The sequence below is a fragment of the Branchiostoma lanceolatum genome, chromosome 4 (assembly GCF_035083965.1).
Source record: "Branchiostoma lanceolatum isolate klBraLanc5 chromosome 4, klBraLanc5.hap2, whole genome shotgun sequence".
Lineage (NCBI taxonomy): Eukaryota > Metazoa > Chordata > Leptocardii > Amphioxiformes > Branchiostomatidae > Branchiostoma > Branchiostoma lanceolatum.
This window is the reverse complement of record NC_089725.1, coordinates 22,688,698-22,713,292: the sequence shown is the minus strand read 5'-3', so window position 1 is coordinate 22,713,292 and position 24,595 is coordinate 22,688,698. Positions and strand designations below refer to the sequence as shown.

Below are 24,595 nucleotides of genomic sequence, written 5' to 3'. Positions count from 1 at the left end.
CAAACAACATTGTGCAATTACTCTATAGTGGTTTATCAAAGTAATGGCTCTCTAACACAACCTCCAGCCTGCTTCCCCCAGCCTCAACAATTAGTCATGATTATTGATTAACATCCCATAATTGATTAATTATCAGTAAATAGACATGCAGAAAGATTTTCCACAATTGAATCAGGTGAGGGATTATCTGTAAGATTAGTGACTTTGTGATTTGAGGTTGGTGCTATTACAGGGAGGGTATTTCATTATAAACCATCATATATAGTCTACAAGGCACTCACATGTTGCTGATTGTTACTTAGTTTTCCATCAGAAGAGGGCTGAAGGCATGGTGTAAATAAGATGGAAATAGGTCAGTCAGGCACCTGCCAAAGGAGGCTGGTGGTTGCCTAATAAGGCAAGTGTTTTGCCAAATAAGGCAAATGTTTTGCCAAACAAGGCAAGTGGTTGCCATATATGGCACTGCCTGCCAAAAAAGGCAAGTGATTGCCAAATAAGGCAACAAAGGGTCAAATAAAGTAAATGCTGCCAAATGGGTTGGAATGGGTTGCCAAATTAGGCAAGTGGTAGACTGTACGTAAAACCTATGCAAACCCCAGAAATGGTCCCCTGTACATGCAAGCTGGGTTTAAGGAGCAAGAACTCCATCAGAGCAGGAGAGGGAGGATGTTGTTAGTTCAGGCAGGGAAGTAGACTAGAGGTGGTCTGGGTTAAAGCAGAGGGGATGGGCAGAGGATATAAAACTACCATCATGAGGACTTTTAGTCTCACTACAGGAACATACTACTGTACGGTATGTTGAGTTTTTTTCTAAATCTTTCTAAATCTTAAAGTCTAAATCCTAGTCAAGTAAAAATAGTGAGCTAGGTTTAAAAAAAAATTTAGTTAGATTTAAAATTTCTTTAAATTATCATGTTTCTAACTTGTTACAATTATAAAAGTTTGATTTTGACATTCAACTTTCCTTACATTTCTCATTTTTGGGGTAAAAATACGCCAGAATGTTACTAGACACTTTTTTCTTTGTGGCTTTCAATTTCAATCAAATAATCCACTTGGAATACACATGTTTGATCCAATATAAATCAGAAAAGCATCAAATTGTGACAAATGAAGGTCCATGAGTAACTAGATTGAACACTGGTGGCAGCTCTATAACCCTGCACCAACCTGCCCCTGTTAGATGGCCTGGGATGATGTTAGAGAGGTTAGAACTTAATAAGTTAACAGAATGAGTACAGCGTTTGGTTACAGTGACAATTGTTAACTCTCTGAATCAGGGCTCCAGCCTGTAATTCTGTCACTGACAGAATTCTGCTGCTCATGTTCATCTAAGTCTGGTAATTCCATCATCTTCACAAAATGTGTGTAATGATATGATATGGAAAAGAGTAAAACAAGACCAAATCATGCCGGAATGCACAGCGAAAATTGAGACGACTACATGTATGACAAATGTGGGCCTGGCCAAAACCCTGATCTGAATCTCATAAGGTTTGCACAATCAGCTCTTACAAACAATTTTGCTAATCACACATTAAGCTTTTCATGTCTTTGCTATAAAATCAACCATTTTTCCTATGAGGAGAGTGACAGTACATGACCTCAGCCTTTCTAGGCCTTGGAGGAAACACCTGATCATGACCAAGACTTTTGAACGCTGCATTATGACATCTATTTCCATGATTGTGCAAACCCTGTGTGTGTGTTATTTATTTCAGCAAAGACTGGCAAATAAAGTTACATGATCGGTGACATCATGGGTGAGATATGACGTGTTGGTTGATCCAGGCGATGCTGGTAGTTGTTATGTTTTGTGAGTTAATGAATGCATCATAAAATGGTTATTTCATTCCAAACTCACTATCAAATCAGCCAAAAATGCCAAGGCAAAAACAGTGAATTTAACAAGCTATCAAATCACAATGCAATAACAAACCATTAATGGTAGATAAATTTCAACATCATACCAAAGAAGACTTTAAAAAAAAATGCAAACTGTCATGCACATGCAATTCAAACTCATGCAACGTAGCATAAAACATGAATTTTAATGCGAGAAATAAAATCTAAAAATTCCAAACCCTGCTACACTTTTTAACATTATGCGATAATAATAAACTTCAAGCATATTAGAAAGCAAGCCCTGAGCTCACTAAGATACAGGCGATATGGAAAACTCACCCTTGAGAATGTAGTCAGTTAACAAACTGGGAACCTTGTCGCTGTCTTCAGACATGGCCACCAATACTGGAGGAAACAAGACCAATGTTACGTTGATGAAGGTTAGACATCCAGGTAATCAGATACGCCAAAAAACAGTTACTCAAGCAGCCGGATAAGATTTGGAAACAGATGTTTCAGAAAGCATCTGCTAGACGAAAGGTGAACATTAGAAGTCTACAGACGTAATATAGTTGTGCATCATGAAAAAGCTTGTTTTATTCGACCATTCATAAATGTCACTTTAAACACAAGGGTATACGTCATACCACATCAGTCATGAACGTGACCTAGGATATACGCTGGTAGATGACCATCTGAACATATACAGTTCTGTACATCACATGACTACTTCAGCACCACAACTATGTCATATTTCACCCTCACTAAGACTCAGGAGAACAACCAGATCAATGTGCTGATGCACCAGTTACATTAATTTCTGTACATTTTGTAAACTGAAAGCCAGTGCAATGGCGTAGTTGGTAGAGTGTTTGCCCTGGACATGGTACACTGTGGACCGGGTCAAACCAAAGACTTTAAAGATGGTACATACTGCTTTCTCTGCTAATCACTCATTATCTGGATGAGAGTCATCACTACCAGCGGAGATGAGCGCCACCCCTATGCATCTTATCAATATGTCTAGTTCGCTTTAACTTAAAGAGCTGTCAGTTTATTTCACTTACTTTTAGTAAGTATTTGAAGATCCTCAGCTGACATGGGGGAGTTTTTCTTCTCGTATGGAATAACTGTGTACAGAAACTGCAATATACAAAATACAATGTATGTCGTCAATGCTTACCTTTACATAGGTATCAATATTGAACATCAGACAGTTAAAGCTTGTACTATGAAACTATATGGTGACCTTTTTTGTGCAGATGATACACATAGAATGTTGACATTCTATATGTTGTGCATGTATAAGTGTTACTGCATCATATTTCCTTCTGAACATTCTGGATCATAGTTCCTTATTTTACAATGTACATGTATGGGTATGGTTTAATAAATAACAATGACACATGTATTTTGGAGTAACTATATTAAAACATCGCTTTAGGACTTCAGAATGCTTGTTTCCTACAATGTCAAGAAGACGAGTGTGTCATTCTGAACATGCATGTATTCATTGTACATTTTCCAATGTCAACTTCCATATATCCACATACACTGAACAGAGGGAATAACACTGAGTTCATTGTCAACATGTTAAGAAGTTCTGAGTTCATCGTGACCAAGCAGCTACATCTAGTAGTTTTCCTCAACTCAACACAGTGGCTGTAAAAAGAAAGCTGCAACAAGACACAGCATCACCTAGCAAGCAGCAGAAAAAGTGCAACAGGAACAAAATAATATCAAGATACAGACTCTGAGGTAACTGCATGTTCTACTTGTTACATCATATTTACTACTACAGTCATTAGAAGACACTGCAACTACTCTCTTTTCCTTATAACACCAGTAGTAAAAAAGACAGGTATCAGATATCACTCCCTTGCCCAGTTTTCCACAGCAAGATTGGAAAAACCTTCTTCCCCTGTCCCTGGATGTAACTTCTACATATAAGAAAAAGCTTGAAATTAGGAAGAGTGCTGAAGACAGAGAAGAACCAAATGCCGTGTTAACTGTTGTGCCCACCACCAAGCTTCTACATCAGGGATGTCCCCAGGCTGGGAAAGTCTTTGAAGCCCCTGTCACAAAGCAGGAAAATCAATCGTTCGACGAATCTTGGAGCTCGAAGTGACATTTTTGGCAGTAATACACCCGGCCTCTTCTCAATCATCACTCAATTTTAAGAGATCAGCTGACGTTCGCAGGCCCGGTCCAATGCGATAGGGCAGATCTTAAAATACGCTCGAGTCTCTGGCGACTTTTAAATTCGCCAACCTTCTGGCCATCAACCAATTTGGCCCAAGCTCCATGACTGTGTGACAGGGGCTTAACGGATGGACTTGATGGAGAACTGGAGTGCAATTTTACTGAAATTCCAATTTCACTTTCCAACACAGGTTGCCCTGCTCAATTTTTGCCTAGAGATTGCCCTCTCCAGATCAGCCCATCCAGAGGCTGAGGAATGGGCTCTGGAGACATCCCTGTACCATGTTTTGTGACCTAAGTTAATACCTACAGGTGAGAGTGCAGGGATTTCTCGCACTGACATTTCAGGCTGGAAACAAGAAAATAGAAACTTTAGTGGAATCTTGACATTTATCACTTGCAATCAATATGTGGGAATAGAAAAGGAATGAGATGCATGAGATGCTTATTGAATTTTTTGTAAAGTTATGTACTCAAGAGGACAAAGGAGGATGTTTCAATTTCATCGTGCCCAAACAACGTCCTTGCTTGTGATGCATGAAAATCTTCACTACATGAGTGAAATCATCATAACTGGAAACCTTATCATACTCTGATATGTTCACGACGTTCAGGAATCAAGATCAAATGAAAAGAAAAAAAAAACTGAAAACCCCAGGTTGTTCTGAAAGCATGTCTTTTCTTGGAAATGCAATCAATATAAAATGTTTGAGGCTTTCCTTCATCATCTGCCTTACCAAAGGCAGTGCCCAACAGCCTACATGTCTGAACCTACTACTAGTAGTACTAGCTTGATTACATTGATGCTGATGTCCAGTGGGGATAAATCAGTATAAAGAAGGATTGACCCCTCTTCCACACATGCTGACCAGGTTAACCTATGTTCAGAAGTAATGTTCTCCCCAAATGTATTGTAATGACTTGGTGCTTAAATCAAAAGAACCCTTGTGTATAGAAAGTATGCAATTTGAGATACAAACAAGATATCCTAAAACAAAAGGTATTTTTATCTAATCTTTACAATCTGGTCAGAATATGTGCTACATGTAGTCTTGGGAAAAAAATGAAATATGAAATTGAAACATATGATCAGTTGCTTTCATTTTCCACTGTGGTAGAATCACAGCCAGAAACAGACTACATATTGGAGTCAGACTGAGGAGATTAGAATTGTCTTCTGTCCAGGCAACTAAACTAGAATTGTCTGACAAATCCACCGCTAAAGCTTTTTTGGTCCCAAGACATATCTTTGACCCCATCTCCATCTACTCCACAGAGCAGGGCATTTGTACTAATAACACTCCAATATAGCACTGAAGCAGCCAAACTGCAAGAACCTAATCACATTTGTCCAGGGTGTGTAGATGGAATGTAAATGTGCACAACTCTGTCTTGCTTGTGATTTGCTGCCATCAGCCAATCTGATGAAAAGTGTGACCCTCTGACACTCCATTATCACCAATCAACAGTTCAATCTTTAAGATAACCTATGTACAGTTACGTGCGATTTCCAACAAAACATGCTACAAATAAAGCAGACAAATAGTGAGATCAAATAGGCTTCTACTGTGTTTGCATGATTGTTGAATATTCAGATACAAATGTACATATGATACTTTTACTTCCTCTATGATAGGATTGATGAGATGAATTGTCAACATCAGTTTTCTTCCATTTCAAAAATTAAATCAACAGTCCCACCACACTGCACCAATGAATCTTCCCCAAGTATGCAAATCAGGTGGAGTGCATGTGACTGGGCTGATTGATGTTAGTCAGTCCCTGGGAGTGCCCACCCATTTCCTCGGCCAGGCTGGGAGCTGGGGAATCTCTCAGCCTGCATCATCAATTTCCTGGGTCACATGCTGTACTCTAACCATGAACCTCGGGTTCCTGTCTTATCTGTCTACATATCTCAGCCAGTATGGCTTCCAGAGATGGTCAAATCAACCATGTCCTTTCAGGTTTACCTCTGGGTTTCACCATGTTGTGATGGGATAACAGACATGACTAAGTGTTGAGAGAACTGGACCAGTTACACCTTACAATAGACTGAGAAGGATTTTCCCTTTTTGGCTCAATTGGGTTTCTAATACATTTTAAGTACTCTCTAAAGAGAAAGAAGAGAGCAACACGCTACCAGCAAAGCTTTAAGCTGTGAATGATAATACAATGACAATTGAAATCGGGACTGCTCATGTGATTCCATTGCACTGTAGTGCGCTACTGTAAATTCAGCACCAGGGACATGGCAATTAGTAATTACTGGCTAAGCATGACCTTAAAAATCATGTCAGGATCACACTCATGGGAGTTCTACTGGCATTTGATGTGACAATGAAGTGTCATAAATACCCACAAATCTGATACCCTAATGTTCAGGCCACTAATCTGAAGTTACCATCTTATTATAACCACAACTAATGCATGCCGTCTTGCCATTAGCAGTTACAGTAGCATTCAGGAAGATGCCTGAAAATACTTCACAAGTACTAGGCACTACGTTTTTTAAAACCCCAAAGGCTTAGGATATACAACAATGTTACTAAGTTAGCTTTTGTCCCTTTTTTGATATCATCTTTAGGATTTTGTTTTTAAATGGCAGTTTCAATAAACTTGGAGTCATGAGCCCAGACAAAGACTGCAACATGCACTAATAGCCATCTCAGTAGGAGGGAATAATAAAGAAGTAGAGAAACAGGTGGTGATTGACTTAGACAAGGTACTTCAGAGTGTTTACAATGATGCAAGAGACAAGAACAGTGGATTTTTTAGTAAAAAAGGATGTTTCTGTTGCTGTTTGCAGTTAGTGATATAAAGAAACTACATATAAGTCGGTACTTTATAATCCTATTTAGAAACAAACCAGCCAAAGATATTCTATTCAACAACTTGATTCAGGGATATAAATACTAAGCACATCTGTCTATTGGCAGTCAGAGCAAACTTAGCTGAGCCATTCTTCATTCCACCACACATGCTGTAAGGTCAGCATTCCTGACCTCTGCATTGATGACCACTTTACTAAATCCCTGACAAATTGCATTTTGTATGCTCACATAAATCATCCCTTGTTCCCCACAACACCTGATCATCAAGGAAAGAAAATGCTCCCGTTAAAATTACACATACAAAAAGTCTGTATGCTCAGATGCACTGTAATTTCAGTCACCGCAAATAAAATATGATATATAGAAATTATGTTCTCTTCTTATATACAAAAGTATTTTTTTTAACTATTCAATGGGACAAATGCACTAGAGTAAAGTGAAATCAATTTATATTTCCAGTATTCCATGTCAGTAAGACAGTAAGAAAAGTACTTCCTGGTGTCTTGAAAAAGAGGCAGTATGTATAAACCCATTTCAGCTCCCACCTACATATACTATTACAGTGATGAGGTAGTACATTGCTATTTCATCTACATGAAATTTAGACCTCTGGGATTGAACCTGACATGACCTCCAAATGTCAGTGGTGTCAATACCATATCATGCATCATTTCAGAAACCATCTGGATTGTAGAATCAATGCCTAACATCAGATAGCTGAAGAGTCACAGAGAGAGCTGCCGTTGCTCCTCTACTTAATGTGATTGTTGCTCCATTGCCGGGAATTGGACAGGCTGCATCACTGATGGAAAGATTTGTGTGTTGGGCACAAGCCAGACCATGGGCATTAATCTTCTTGTCCTGATGCTCAACTTCCTGGCACCGAATATTGACTTTTTCCCAATAGACGCAGGCGTTTAGATGATTCGGTCCAAAGCTTTCAATTGAAAGTGTACAAATGCACACAAAATTATCATGATAAAGCAGTTTTGCAAACTGCACATCTCAGCAACCCACCATACCCTATATTCTAATCCAGCTGATGGCACTGTTTTCCTTTTTCCTGTGATGACTGTGCATTCATGGAATAAAAAGCAAGGCATGATTTCAGAACCCAGTCAACAGTGGTCATGTTAAGCCTCTCCCCAATGACCTTACTGAAGCCAGTACAATCTTGGTGCACAATGAGTCCTCAGCGAGGAGAGGTTGAGATGTAAAATTCATCTCAATAAAGCCAGCGCTTCATATAATTTAGATATGCTCTGCGTTTGTAGTGATGGTGATTTTCCCCAGAAGATGAAATCATGTTTCCCATGAATCTCATTGACTTTCCACAACCAAAATGAACCCTGCTCAGCTAAGAAGTTTCCTCGCACCCCAAGACTTTGCCCATATAGTGACCTTCCACACTTTTCTATTGCACCCTGATTGTAGCTGCCTTTTCCCGACCTTTCAGTGGTAATGACCAAGCATCTCTGCAGGAGCAGTGGTCTGTAATTGTGCAAAAATCCATCTTTGTCAAATTACATGGCAGCAGCACAGACCCCCTGCCTGTGATCTAAAGGAAAGTGCACCAGACAAGCATCTTCCTGCAGGCAGTGATAACTATGCAGGGATGGTTAGCTCAAATGGGTTGATGGTCAAACCATGTAGCCATAAATAGGATTTCAATGTTTCAGACTTTTTCCTGCTGAGTAAAGCGGAAAACAATCAACATTGCACACTGCAAAAATTCTAAAAACTTCACAAATGAAAAAGTTAACCATTTATTAAATCTCATTATCAGATTACATACAGCTCTATGTCATCTATGTCACTTGTTTGTCAAGTGTAGCTGTCATGGAACATAAACTGTAGGACTGACACCATTATTACAAGGAGACTTACAGTTCCAGGTTCGGTGCCATTGCCTCCCTTTACTTTTTTCCTTTTCTTTTTGTTGTCCTTGTTTTGCTTGTGTTCCCGCTGTCTGTTCTGCACAGCCACCAGGGCAGAGATGAACTGGTTCTTCACCTGGGGCACAAAAGGGGTAATTTGTCAGCTTCATGTCCATTGTCATTCATTTTCACCTAGAAGAACAATCAAATATAGCTGAAAGTTCAAAGCATTCAAGGGCAAGGAAGATTCGCACAATTAATGGTCCTTTCCCATTGCTTTCTCCTAAGCTGAGATTTGGCATGGGTCTCACAGAAAGATATTTGGCTAATGTCTGACAGTGACTCCCTGAAAAAGACCACTGAGAAAACCTGAAATTGGAACGTTGTCTCTCTAAATTCCTTATTGGAGAGAAAACGAAAATCAGGGAAAAGTCCCCCAACCCCACATCCTTGCCATGTACAGTACTAGGTCATTACCAAAGTCTGGCTGATAGATCAAGATTCCATGTGTTCCCACATTGTTCCTTTTCCCTTTTAATAGTAACAAATATCATTCTCCCAAAGCCACCATCCATCAACATACCTCCTTCTCATACACAAGCTCATCCCTGAGGGCCAGCTGCTGGATCAGGATCTCGGAGTACTCCTTGATGGTCGCCTCCAGCTCTTCCAGCACCTCATTCAGAGTCTGCAGAGGCAGCTTCTTCAGGCCTGCACAAACATCAGCAAGTTTCTCAACTTTCTTTCATTTCAGCTCATTTCTGAAGGACTTCAGCAAGGAAAATCCTTAGCTTTGGTGCTTTATTTGCTCACAGACAATATTTCGGCTAAATTCATCTTTAATTTTGTCTAGGTCCAACTATCAGACTGTTTAACACATTTGCTTACAAAGGGTAGCTTGGGCAGTCAAAAGTGAAGGGAATGATCCTTGGGATATATCTGGCATTACCATGATGTTTACATAGTCCCTGCTGGATGGACTACATCACTGCTATCTTCCCAAAGAATGTAATAGATTTAAGAAAGTTTAAATGACTTTAGTTTAAGACATGTGTGCACAAGTACCCTGATGTAACCTTAGTTGGTGGTCATGAGTGACAGGGAGGAACACACGTGTTTCTTATTGCTATTATCACATCAGTACAGTACATGTTTTGTTTTGTGGTTCAAAATTATAAGACCATATGCAGAGTGGATTAAATATGAATACAAAGCAAAGCTCTATGAGGAAAGCGAGGGATGAGAAGCTGAGAAGAGGCGGCATACACTTAGCAGCAGCAGGTGATTGGCTGAAGTGAGCAGGTGTGAAGTGGAGTGCAGGCTCACCTGGAGGTCCTACAGGTGCAAGCGTGTCAGGTGGAAGAAACTAATCATTAAATTACAACCAAACCAACAGAACTTATTATGAATAAGAAATCAGTTTCAGAACAACAGAGGTGATCAGAGCTCCATACATACATCTTTGCTGTTTCTGATATTACATACCGTATTTCTTCTAATAAAGGACGCACTTTTTTGACATTTCAACCTTCAAGATGAGGCTTCAGGTCAAAGCCAAAGTCGGGGTGCGCACTTTATTTAGGTTTTCTCTCGAGAAAAGTCGCGACGTAAGTCAGGAAGTCACCGATTATTACCCCAGCAGGCTAGCCCCGTCACTTCGCCGACACGCAACGATAATTTATGCATGTTCTGTTCTTATTCATGTTCTTATGTTTACAAGATAACGATGCTACATCATACGTATATTTTTGAAAATGTATTCTAGATATAAAAATAATTGATTTAGCGATATTAAATATCAAATTATGAGACACCAAATAACGCTGGGTGTTTTCAACCGCGCGACTATTTCAGTGTGTCGGGCCGGCCATAATTTCGTACCCCACGCCGCTTGTACTACGCCGCTTGCGACGTCAATAATTTCCTAACCACCCACACGGCTGCAAATATGGGCACATCGTGCGTATCTGTAGATATTATTTATCAAAAACGTAATAGCTAGAATCTGAAATGTTCCAGAGTTCGCTTCAGCGGGAGTTTTGTTTTTGTTTTGACGGATAAAACGCGAAAACCCACGCCGCTTTCGGCACACTTCCGGGTTCATTGATCGCTAAAATTACGCAAAAGCCACCATCAATCCGCAAATAAATGTATGCTTTCCCGAAAACATCTTTTGATTTTGCATTTTCTTCACCATAATGTTGCTATGTAGTCGATAAAACCGCGTTTTTATTGCGTTTTCATGTGTAACATTTCAGACAAAGAAAAAACTTGGATCGCGATTCTGCTGCCCCATGATGCACTTCGTCTCCCGCCTTTAGCTGCAGCAACACCCAATCAGAGACGCGTAATGCGATCATGTGATGAGGATTACGTAACACGCGAAATGCATCTTGGGGCAGCAGAATTTAAACAATATGGCGGCGGGCGATCGGCGAAATGAAAGATTTGTCAATGCAACGCTGTATTTTGCGGCATAAATGCCGAGAGACGAACTTTTATTTTATCTCAAAATGCGTTTTACACGTTTGTCTTTGACTAGCCCGGTAGAAATCAAGCGGATGGTCGTCTGGTCCTTCAATATCAAGGAAGTTTGTCAGATATCCTGGCGCGAGGTTCTCATCGTGACGTTTAAACTTCAAAACTTTTTACTCAAAATTGAGCGGAGTAGAGGGTTAAGTGTTGACCCCAAATAATGGTAATGTTTTCCCGAAAATTCCTTGAAAATGGAACGATTAAGAAAGACACCAGGACTTCATAGCGTGCCGAATACCGGGGCGTGGTCACATCTTGGAGACACGCGCCGAGCGACGGCGGCAGATCGGGGATGCGCACTTTATTAAGGTTTTTCTGTGAAGTATCTCAGCTGGCGTGATTGGGGTTGCGGTGAAGCCCAAATCGGGGGTGCGCACTTTATTTGGGGTGCGTCCTTTATTAGAAGAAATACGGTATGCTGCATGTTACCAATCACTTTTTCTATGTTCCATTCATGACATATCACATCCATAAGTCCTTAAGGTTTCACATAAAGACCATCAAAGATTGGATGAACATCATCAGAAGCCATGACCAGCAATTTTTACATGCTAGCAGAAGATGTGTACTAATATTGGTATAACATAGAGCTCTGAATACCTCTGACTGTACTGTGACAAAATAAATACATTGCTATATCTAAGAAATAACATGATAAACTTATGTTCAAAATATAGTAAATTCTGTACAAAACACATACCAATGTAGCATGTAATTAGAATGTAAATAATCTTCATAAAAGAGTAGAGAGAAGAAGAACTCTTCTACAAAGCTTTATGTTCTGTATTAAAAAGCAGTAAATGCATGGTAGAGGTGAAGGTACAGGTGTAGCACTATAAACAAACAGCCAAAAGAACTACTACTAAAAGAAAAGCCCTGCTAATGGTTTTATGGGTGTAAATGTGTCTCTGATCTTGCCTTCAGCAGCCTTACTCTCATCGTAGCTGGTGACAGTGTTGGACCTCTCCCTGAGTGCCAGCATCTCCTGGGACAGCACAGACAGACTGTCCTCACTAACAGGGGTCTCCTCCTCCATTGATGTCTGCAGAAAAGAAAGGGAGATTGCTCCATCATTATCATCAGTTTGACTTTGAAGGCCATTGCAAAGCACAAGTTGAGTACTCTTGTTTAGTCTGTATAGGAAACCTTTTATTTGTTTTTGCTGACATAGACGTCAAGGGATAAGAGTTACTTTCTTTGCCTTTTCTTACATCCAGACAAAGGCCAGACTACAATAGTATGAACCATCAAGTTTTCCTTTACAAGCTGCTTGTAAGACCTGTCCATGCCAACTACAGTAAACAGCACCCACATTGAGCTCCTCTGTGGGATCGCAAAAGGAGATACCAATCTTCAGCATTACCGTGACATCCATCATACTAACCTGTCTTAACATTGTGGAGATTGATATAAAATGTTTGTACTGTCATGGTGAGCCACTACTTTTTCACAAGAGACAGACTATGTCCTTACTTCTCCCATAATCTCATCAATCTCCTCGATGACTTCCTCTGCAGTGAAGATGGGTTCCTGTGTGAGGCTGGAGATGATGAGGGAGTGGGCATCAAAGGACTCACGCAGCTCCTCATCGTCAGAAAGGTCAAGGTTCATTGGCTCCTCTCTCTGTAGGAAAGAGCGCATTGATCAGATAAGAATGAACAATTTACATCCTAACTTATCAATCAAACCAAATTGCCACAGTCCAATGAGGTCACAATAAATGGTTGTGTGGTCAGAAAATACATTAAATCATCCAGGCTGAAACTGACCAAACTAAAGCATTACCAGACAGTCCCTGGGGCCTATTTTCTCATGCATAGAAAAGCAATTTCAAACAGGTGTTTTGAATACAGTCCATTTTCTTGTTAAGATGGTGTCTCTGACCTGGAAAGATGTTTGCAGGTGCAACTTTGTGATGACAAAGATGAGAGAACTAGGTCAATCTGATAACTGTCAGGGGTCATTTAGCACAGGCACATCCAATCTCATTCAATCAGCAGGGAGTCGTTAACGCCTCTCTAAAATCTTTATTGCTTGAAACATCCAGCACTTCAGTGTTACCGTACTACCGTGTGTCGGTACCAATTCAATAGCCGTGAAAATTGAAGAACGTCAAACTGTACTGGCAACATTTCAATAAAATGTACTAAAACTCCTGATGCCTCCTTGCCACTTATTACTGTCCTGTCTGTGGTGCTGAACTTATGGCTGCAAAACTTGTCAAACATGTTAAACTGCCTCACTTACAGTTACTACTTTGGTGGAAAGTTCTGAAGAAGTTACCGAAAGATATAAAGGCTAACAAAGGAAAGAACACTTAGGGACTGGACCTTTTGCGTAGTTTCTCAGCTTACCTTTTGTTCATTGAGATTCAAGGCTTTGTTGTAGAGCTGCCTTGTGTAGGACGAGTTCCAGTCCACCGGCAACACGTTGGCAAAGTTGTCCGTCAGACCCTGCCACAATCTGTAGGAGGGATAACAACATGACTCTCCATCAATCACATCAATAAAAACCTTTCTCACAAGAACTCATGGACAAGCCTATACATGGATTTGAGTCCAGGAGCTCCAGCGGCTATCTTTCAAGAGCTCCAACCAGGACCCTGCTGATGGACCCTTCTAAGGGATAAGGACATCCTAACATCTTCCAGTCATTGGCCCTCCATTTCTGAAGTCATGCAGCAATACATGCCAATACTCTTCACGGGTTCAGTACTTTCTCGTTCTTTAGACATCTGACAAAATTGAGGTGAAAAGCAGCAACACAGATATACCTTTGATAGAGATTATACAAGCTTTATCACCTAGTCAGTATGTACCAGACCTTCAGCTGTCAAAACAAATCATTTCAACTGACTGATTGCTAAGACTGCAATCCTTTTTAAAGCAAAGATACTGTCCCAACCCAGATAGAATCAGATACAGTACCAAAGTACACATCAAAACAGATACATCAGACCTGACTAAGATTGCAAAGAAAAGTCTTCTGATGTCAGTAACCATTAACATCAGTATGCTGATTTTGTTCCATCATCCATAGCTTTAACTTCTTTTTTAATACAACATTTTCTTTTGAGGCAGCTGACCAGAAAATCTCTTCTGAATTGAGTCCCATTCTCTGGGTTGATGGAAATGAGAGTACATTGACTGGACTGGATTGGTTCAAGAACCTCATGTATTAACCAGCAAGTCCTGTATGCTTTGTAAATTGTAGATGGCTGTTTTAGATGGGTGTCAGTCAGCAGATCAATTTAGGACAATCTACTACTGCAAACATCAATATATCAATACCATGATAACTGCCAACACTACAAGACCTTCTCTTCCCCAATTCAGATGCAAAAGGCTGACACGGAAACTGCAGTTTGGGTTTTTACACTCCATAAACATTTCAGCCAATGCATGTTGCCTGATTGTACATTTAGTTCTTTGGCAACCATAGTATATACTGTAATTGAACGAATGTGTTTTAGTTCCGCTATAACCATTTCCCACAAAAATATTTTCAAAAAGGCATGAACGTACATGGTAAAATGGTTGCATTGGAGTGCAATTTCACCATTGTGCTATCTAACATGTCTACTGGAAGACCAGGGGCCACCATAGGTAATCAAACTGGGTTCACTCTGTGGTTGGTTGTTATCTTATAATTACTGCACTATGTGAAAGTGCACATTGGCTTGTGTATAATTAGAAGCTCCCTAAAGTCACGCACTATTGACAGAAGCATGTTCGTGTATCTAATACTATCAACTTCCTTTCTTCACACTCTAGAGAACATGCCAATTCAGATAATCAGCACATAACTATAAATCTTTCATCACGTGAGTCCTTCGACATTGTGACCTTTCCTATAAATCATACGGCACGTCTGAACCTTCATTGAGTTTTTCATTATATCCTTATGTAGAAGCTCACTGCCTACATTTCACATCTCATACCATTAAAGAATCTCTGCCGCAGTACTGGTTTATAGAGCTGAATTTGATACAACTTGGAAGGTGTCAGTTATGGCGCCTGTTTTCCGAGTTACGCTGGCCCTACAATAGAGCCATAGACAAGTACATGCATTATTCATGCACATCACCTATAGTAGGATGATGGTATTTGATTTGTTTTGCAATAGCAGTTATTGATCTGCTGCACACAAACAGAAAAACGGATGCGACGTCAATCTGACAAATGTGAAATCAATATGCATAATCCTTCATCTTAATGAGCTCAACATTTCTAACACTGTAACATACCCTTAGCACTCACAGTGAGTAACTTCTACTGTCATATTGCACAAGTCATTTGTACATTCAGTTTATTCCACCTTTTTAATTCCTAAGAAAGAAAAGAGTAAGCAACAAAAGTAGCTTGTTGAATAACATTTAGGACAAAAACAAAATATGACTTTTATTAGGTTAAGAACTACTTCCAATGCCAGCACCATGAGCAAGGAAAGTGTGCATGATGCACAATGTATCACATGATTTTGAATGAAAAAGGGAAACAATACTTTTATAAAGGCCTTTCATTGATTCACACAGCCTACATGCTTTCATCTTAGGTGTTCTTTCTATTGTCACACAGCAATTGTGGGCATTCTATGGCATTTATACTTTTGGCAACAGCCAAAAGCAATTTGAATAGTCTTAAGTCAGTGATCCAGAACCAGTCCATTTCAAGTCCTAGATTCATGCGTCCAAAATCCTTCTGAGCATTCCCCTGGGAATATTCTAAATCCAAACTTTAATACCCTTACAAGATGAGGAGAGGACTGAAAGTAACATATGAGGAGCCATTTTAGCACGTCAATCGGGCAGAAGGCACTACCTTCATTCGTGCAGCCTTCAGGAACAATAAAGGATTGATCTTGTCCACGCTTATTAAATGTGCTTTACTTTTTCTACAACGCAGGAGGGGTACACAACATTACTTTAGAAATAGATTGTGCATTCATGACAGCAGGTATCATGACTACAAAATGAGTATTGTGTGATCCTGAAAGCAAATAGAGAGAAAGAGCAATCATGCTAATATTCTCCTTTAGGGATTGTAAACCAGGGATGCATGTCAGAACTTGACAATGTAATCCCTGATTTGTATAAACTGTATCTGGTAGTAGCCTGCCTGATCAGCTCGCCTCTGATCCAGTGCTATTGACCAATGAGCTTACATGTATTCCTATGCTTCACTGCACATCAGGTCTACAATCTGACCTCAGATCATAAAAGCCTGGCCATCTGCAAACTAAGGCATATTCAGCCTGCCTCTGGAGTACATCTTCCAGGAAACTGATCACTTCAATCTGTAAGCTAAGAGACTTTCTGCAGCAACACTGTCAGAATAATCAATGGGATAGGTTGGGCTGTACAAGATCTATCTGCACTGCACCTGCATTCTTTTGCTATAGGTATAACACCACGCTCTTCTGACAACGGTGCTTCTTGTTTTCAGATTATATCAATTTTTCTCCTTATGTATGATGACCTATAGAATAGATGATGGAGGGCTTGTTTTATTGTTCAATCGATGTTGAACTGATCTAAGAAGATATACAAAACTTAATGTATCCAAAATATAAAATCCAGGTTCAATCGTCTTATTAGACTCAACTTGAGTCCAATAAAAAAATTGAACCCAGCATCCTTCAAATACATCTACATGTAGGGCCCATTGTAGGCATTTTTGTTGTCTGCCAGGGTGGTATTATCATTTTGACAATTGGCAGCATGTGACTGGAATTTTCATATTGGTAAGAAGCTGATGGCATGGGGAAGGCCATGCAGGACAGAAGCTTCTGAGCTGCCATGGTACCGGTGGTTTGGGTGGCTAGAGGAAGAGTGACACCTGACATAAGTCAAGTGTGATTCTACAATGCAGTTACAGTGATATAACACAGCTACAACTGATGTGAAACATGTCATGTACAACTAGAAAAGTCATTATCATAACTACCCTCTTGTTTCTTCTGAAACAAATACGTCACAAGACACTATTGTATGATGCCTTTTTATGTCTTTACTTCTTGGTTCTCAGACACAACTACATGAATGCAATCCACTTGTAACTTTACAAATCTAAAGCAAGGTATTTGAAGTGGGCAAGATACAGTTGACTGTGGCAAAGCAAATAATTGTAACATAGAAAAGTATGGCATAAACTTTTCCCACATTATCTGTAACATTTCAAAATGTCTGAGAATCAAGTAATAGCATAGGCATGGCCTAAGAAAAAAAAGCTGAAGATGACTTACACGTTATGGACGCCAAAGGAGCTCATCCTGGTAGGCATTAGGTGGTGCAGAAAAAAAGTCCATTGATAATGGAGAAAATGTAGTGATGGGGAGGTATGGGTACATGACACATATATAGCATTAGTCAGTATTGATTACAATAAACTTAGCATATCATCTACATACCAAAATGAAAGTTCTTCTTTAACTCTTTCAACTTTCATTGGACTGACTTCACTTGCACTATATAACCAACCTACATGTAGCTGCTTTTTGAGCTCAGTATGTTTGTTACCTGGTTAACATTGCAAATCACAACTAGATAAGTCATGTAGTTTATGTCATTCTTGGTCATAATCTCTTTCAACAAAATACTTTTTTATTGTGTTTCTACACTTCGTTTCAATGAGTAGTTCACAAAAAATACAGAAAATAGATACATGCAAGATCATGAATTATAAACTTGTATCAGATAGACATATTTCACATCACTGGCATGCACAGAAATCATTTAGCATACAATGTCAAAATGTAACTGTTAGTACTGACATCACCACATCTCACTAGGAAGAACACAGACATTTGTAGGTCACTAATACTATAATTCAAAAACATAATGGAATTCTTTATTGGGGACACAGGTACCTGCATCAGGTATCTTCTTATATTTAAAATCAATATGTCTTCACTTTATACAGTAAACAGCAATATTGATTCCATATGCACCAAGTTGGTAAGTGCAAGCTCTTTCCTGAAAGTGCCTCGCCGTAAGAAGATTTGTCAGCTATATACACGTATATATACAGCACAATACTCTGAAATACTACTATTCCAATAAATTTTAAGACATCTTGAAAGATTCATGATACACAACATTCCACTCTACCTATGTTCAGTGCAGACAACCTTGAACTGCAGATGAAAATACACATGAAGGGCAGAGGCTTTTGATTTTGAAGTATCCGTATAGCATACTAAGTATATAGTTACAAACCATATACATTGTTACAAATATACTGAAACAAAAAAGATGAAAATGCTTCTTTAGATCTTTTGTTTTTATAAAATTATAAGACAGTAGAACTTTTTCAACGATATAATCAATATCAAAATAATCAAAACTTATCAAAATAACAATGCTTTAATGATTTAAAAATGACTCTCTGTATTGTGCAGTCCCTGGTGCTGAAACATCTGTGAGTATACCCTAACAGGTTACATGTACCTGGCTCAGTTGTTCAGGAAAAATTGATCACTGGTTAGTCTTCTGGAATATAATATCCAGCTGGTGCTTTAGACATATGAATCTCTGAGGCATAATCTGTACCTGGGGCTACTTGTACCTGTTCACTAAGCTGTAAACCACTGCCATCTGTCTCAGCCCTCAGGCCCCAGGTGGTCATATTATACAGTTTCCTTTACATCCCATATACAATGTACATATTCAAGTAGTTGCAGGTTCATCATAACAGCAAGTCATATTCATCAATGACTGAATTTAATCTGCTTAGATCAAAATATCAACAAGACATGTCAGCTGATATAGGAGAGCTACAATATGTCATCAGATTGATGATCCTGTGCAAAAGAAAGTTTGTGATGCCCGAAATCATATGCATAGTCTATTTTATGTTCCACCATGACAAACATCCTGCCAAGGTCACTACCATCAGTCTGATTTTATTTTGGAGTGAGCCATCAATTCCCCAGAGACACATCATGAATAATACATGACGTCACAGTTAGGGACATAGCCAACTCAGAGTACAACAGACTGCTATACATTCAAACAACCCAGTAAATTGTTCACTGGTTTGGCGTATCAACCTATATACATTACAATACAAGTTGAAAGTTAGACAAGCATCACATGAACTCGTAGTTTCATCATTAGTAAAATATGAGCCATGTAACATTGGTAAGTGTTTGGAATATTGTATCATATTTTTCTCTGAAAGATCTAATATTTCATTGGAACTGCAACATCTTGAATGTCTAGCCATTTGCTACTCAATGTCACATTCATTCAAACATTTGATATGTCAATTGATTAGGGTGAAGAAAAACTATTTATTATTTTTGTCACCATTCTCACAATCTAGTTACTCTGACATAATTTGGTTTTAACAAGACTTAGACACCTACGAAACCAGATTAGTAAAGCCTCTCCACTGGTTCATTTGACCCTACAGGGTCTGTCTTAGTAGGTACCAGACGAACGTAAAGAGAAGACATCTGACATTAATAGAGTGACTAAACTACACTTTTCAGCAACTTTAAAAGGAGGTACTTGTAACAAGAGAAATAGCTGATATCTAAAAACATACAAAGCTAAAGGATTGGAGATTGAGACAGGGAGACTGGGGCACAAACTGTTGTCTTGAAATATATGAATGGAATATCTGGACAATCCAGGTCATAAACAATCCTGCAAACATTCTTGAATCATCTAAATTATTCATTAGTTTGATACCCAGGACTAGAGCTCGGTAATTTTCCAAATCATGTGACTAAATTTAGATGCCTCAGGTACCATTATAGTATTCTTAGTACTGTATAGTATACAACAGGTATCATAGTATTCTTTGTAGAAAGACAACAACAGATAAATATGGTATTTGCTGGCCTTCCTGGCCTCTAGTGGTACTTGACAGTGCAGGTTTTCGAATATATAACTGTGTTCAACTTTGACGTACCCTTTTTCCAGTATCACACTTTTAGTATATAGGCCCACCACATCTCTATCCAAACATTATGCTGTCTTAGCCTTCCATCATTTTTGCTATATGTACCATTTAAATTAAATGTATGAAAACCAAAGCCCTTGTAAAGTTCTAGTGCATCAACTTACATCCTTTTCCTTCTGTTTTATGTTCATGGGATTTCTGGGACACTTTCTGAAAAAGACAACTGTCTCAAGTACACAACATCTCTTATAACTTATAGGGTGTGATCCTTGTTAATGTTATACTTCATATCAAGCTTAAGATGCCCAAGAGTGGGGTCATGAATACTCTGTTATGTTGACTCAAAAGTGACGGCTTCCAGGAACAGTGAACCTGCGTCATGAGCTGGGATGAATAATGCATGGCGTCGTCCTCATCATGAAACATTCATGACAAATCACCTTTCCATCCCCCTGGCAGGGATACATCTCTGTCCGCCCTACCTACTCTATTATCATGATATTTACTGAGGAGACAAACAAGGTCATCAAAGTCACGAATGCTAGAAAAATATGAATGGGCGATCAGTACTATACACTGCATTTTTTTAACAAAACTGTAAATACCACAGTTTATCATTTTCAGGCAGCCATCTGTTTCTCATTATATTTTTGAGAACATGCTATCGTGCCATATAAATAATGATTAACATTTACCATTAAAAGCTGTATTATGGAAAGGTTAGTTACGTTACCCTTGAAAGAGGAAACACGAATTTTACTCTCATCATTGTAACATCCTGACACAAAGGTGTCCAAGATACAACATTTCTCATCAAGGGCAATATGCTTAAACTTTTTTTAGTAAATTATGGACAAATACTCAAGAGAAACATATTTCTACAAAATTATACAGTACATGTACATTGTGTGATTATGGAGAATCAGTGTGACAAACAGAAGAAAGTTCACAGGGATACCTGCTTTTTCTCATCAGAGTTTATCATTTTCTTTTACAATCATATCACATATTACTTCAAATGTTATATCACCACACGGCCATTGAGGTGAAGTGAAGCCTTGGAAGAGCAAGCATCCCTTTATCAAACCAATCCCCAATGCAAGTACATTACAAACCTAATTTACCCAGTAGACCTGACACATAAAGAAATAATCAGTCTTCCTTGCTTCTGGGCAATATGAATTTAACCAATAGTTGGAATGGAACCAAGTTAGAGTGCAGCTCTTGAATTATTAAGTGATGGTAATGTGCCCAGGCCTCCCAAGGTACAGGGGAAGCCATTAATGTCTGTACACTGGGGCCTCCTGGAGGTGGGGGGAGATGCCACCTTATCTCACAAATTATGGCACTCCATTCATAGCCTTCACATAATTTGGCTGATTGAAATTCCTTGGAACCTGGAAGTCAGCGGAAGTTGAGTCACAGGTGGTACCAGGATGTAAAGAGGATGTTTGAACACTGGATTACTCATTGATTGGCAGGAACACAGGGACGATGATCGGTCTTTTATCTCTGCAGACAGTAAACTAAACCTTCTCGTCAAACACGAGTGACATTTGGGAGATCTAAGACAGGGACTGAGGGACTTAGACTTGTACCTTTACCACATTGCACATTTCAGCTCCATTAGAATCTAGACCAAATAGTCACCACAAACAGCCGCTGATGACAAGTTGATCACTTAACTGTACCAATCATATTCATATTTTCTTTTCCCTTTGATACATGAGGGATGGCTTTGCAAATATCATTAATCTTGTTGGTTATTAGAATAGACTTGAGGGTAATGCAAAACCTAGTTATCCGTAATCCTGGGACTGGTGATATGTCATGCCTGCCTGGGTTTATTTTCCTTGTTCTAGCTATCAAGTTACCGGTATTTCCAGTCTGAAGTACAGAGCTACATCATGTATATCATGCAATAATATATCCCAGTCCACAGAACATTGCCTTAGATCAGTCTATAATCTTTTCAGTGAAAAAAAAGAGACACTGACTTGATTGTAGTGATCAAAGTGGTCTGCCTTTTTGTAACAAGATAAAGGAAAGGACACCCCAGAAATCAAATACAGTGGATAACTCACCAGCAGAAGTCTTTGATACACGACACAGGCATGTGCTCACTTTGAGTTATTTAACAATATTAGTGATATGCCTGTAGACTAAGATTAAACAGGTAAGCTAAATAAATGATATATTGTCATTATGTCATCTCATGTTTCTAACGTAACATGACTATACAACAAAAGTAGGATATGCATAGGAGTATGCACTAGAAATTTGGATCTACATGTAGATTAATCTTTGACTGAATTTGAAATCTTATAAAGATGCTATCTTTTGATTTTTAAAAAGCATTTGAGTCTTAAAACGCCAAGATTTTGCAATGCAGTGCTGATGAATCTTTTAAAATGTTGGATTCAGACTCAACTATGTTGAATTGATTATCCAGACAGCATCTACCAATCCAAACCTGGACCAAACTGTTTTTTATACATGTTTCCAGAGACTCATTATGGCTACTACTAGTATTTGTAATGTTGGGGACACATTTTGTAGCAGTGTAACTTTTTATGCTCTGTTTCAAAGCTGTACCTGCCATACTTATTTTGAAGAGTCCAATGAAGGACGTATCATCACGGTATCCCAAGCTGTAGACTCTTTGATATTTAAGCACAGGAACTGATATCCTGGCGGCTGGGAGTTACATGGCAATGGGGATGACAGCCTTCTTGAATTCCAAGGCTCAAAAATAGGTGACTCATTTGTGATTTAGTAAACTATTTCCTTCTGAATCTGATGATGTCATACAAGAATATGCTTTATCTCCGTACCATAGTCTGTCAAATTAGAAATACTAGTGAACTGTTAATAGGTTTGGCAGAAGTAAAATGTAAATTACTCATTAGGCTTAATCTACGTGCATGAAATACGGTATTCCTAAAAATATATGTAGATGTAGGACAACAAAGCGGTGCCATTCTGCAACCAAAATAACAAAGATAAGCGCTTTCTAACTTTAGACGGTTGAGGTACCATTAATCTAGACTGTGGTGATGCATTTACATAGATGATGTGAGAATCCTATGTATGGTTTCATGTCACATTATTATCCTTCTGAATTCCTTCCCCGAAATTCTCCTTTCATGCCAAAATTAGAATAAAAGAAAATTACTTAAACATGGAAATGGATGTTGGTTTATTCATTGAACAAATAGCTTATTAGTGTAACAAAAGTGATACGATCACTTGCACCGCTGGCCAAATGTTATCAGAACAGGCATGCCATGTGAACATGGGCTAAATTGACAGGAATAGTCTCTTCTCCTCTGTGTTACAGAACAATTTTCAGCATCACTGATGGTGGGTAACAGTAAACATGGAAAAGTAGCATGGGAATTACGAATTACCCGCTTATTTCCATACATGACAGCTGATGGTGACTATGATTACATGAATGGAAACTAAATCAGCCTTCTCTACCTTACACATCAAAATGAATATACCTGTTCATCTTAGCTTCTTAGTTTTTCTGAAGCATTATTCTTAATCTTTACATTTGAACCCTTTTTAAAGATAATTTTTTGTGGTAAAAATGGTAGGATAAGAAAAGATAGCTTCTGATTCTGACAAACATGATTTGAAAGCATTTAACTCACTCAAGACTGGATATGTAACTACTGTAGCTGGGAATACTGTGAGCCAAAATGACAATAGCTGGGCAGAATGCATTTCAGCACCAGGGACATCCCCAACTAAATCAGCCTTCTCTGCTTTACATATCAAAATGGAGATATCTGTTCATCTTAGCTGCTTAGTTTTTCTAAAGCGATATTCTTTACCTTAACCTTTAAATTTGAACCCTTTTCAAACAGGATAATATATTGTGGTCAAAATGGTTGAAAGCATAGCTTCTAATTCTGACAAACAATTCTAGCAAGCATTTAACTCACTCAAGACTGGATATATAACTGTTGTAAGTGTGGAACACTGGGAGCCAAAATGACAGTAGGACAGAATGCATTTCAGCACCAGGGACATCCCTAACTAAATCAGCCTTCTCTGCTTTATATACCAAAATGGAGATATCTGTTCATCTTAGCTTCTTAGTTTTTTTAAGCGATATTCTTTACCATAAGCTTTAAATTTGAACCCTTTTCAAACAGGATAATATATTGTGGTCAAAATGGTTGAAAACATAGCTTCTAATTCTGACAAATATTATATCAAAGCATTTAACTCACTCAAGACTGGATATGTAACTGTTGTTAGTGTGGAACACTGAGAGCCAAAATGAGAGTAGGACAGAATGCATTTCAGCACCAGGGACATTGCCTGGCCAGCTGATGGGATCTCAGCATCAGGCCTGTGACTCACGATGGTTTCTTTTCCAAAA

The 24,595-nt window shown here is 38.8% G+C and overlaps 1 protein-coding gene and 1 long non-coding RNA gene across 6 annotated transcripts in view; one reads left to right on the top strand and one right to left on the bottom strand.

Annotated features, from left to right (window-relative positions):
- The window catches only part of LOC136433418 (fasciculation and elongation protein zeta-2-like), a 39,196-nt gene that overhangs the window by 3,493 nt on the left and 11,108 nt on the right, over positions 1-24,595 (bottom strand). For 2 of the 5 annotated variants that reach the window (XM_066425614.1, XM_066425611.1), the window contains exons 3-12: positions 17,534-17,560; positions 13,645-13,753; positions 12,764-12,913; positions 12,215-12,332; positions 10,022-10,096; positions 9,339-9,466; positions 8,766-8,891; positions 4,358-4,396; positions 2,913-2,988; positions 2,185-2,250 (exon numbers count right to left, since the gene is read on the bottom strand). In XM_066425614.1, the coding sequence (XP_066281711.1) occupies positions 2,185-2,250; positions 2,913-2,988; positions 4,358-4,396; positions 8,766-8,891; positions 9,339-9,466; positions 10,022-10,096; positions 12,215-12,332; positions 12,764-12,913; positions 13,645-13,753; positions 17,534-17,560 (914 nt within the window). Of the gene's footprint in view, positions 1-2,184; positions 2,251-2,912; positions 2,989-4,357; positions 4,397-8,765; positions 8,892-9,338; positions 9,467-10,021; positions 10,097-12,208; positions 12,333-12,763; positions 12,914-13,644; positions 13,754-17,533; positions 17,561-24,595 lie in introns of all 5 variants that reach the window. The other 3 variants (XM_066425613.1, XM_066425612.1, XM_066425615.1) reach the window with 3 other exon arrangements.
- Positions 10,021-13,445, top strand: LOC136433419 (uncharacterized). Its single transcript, XR_010755630.1, has 2 exons — positions 10,021-10,096; positions 12,215-13,445. It is a non-coding gene; the product is annotated as an uncharacterized lncRNA (long non-coding RNA).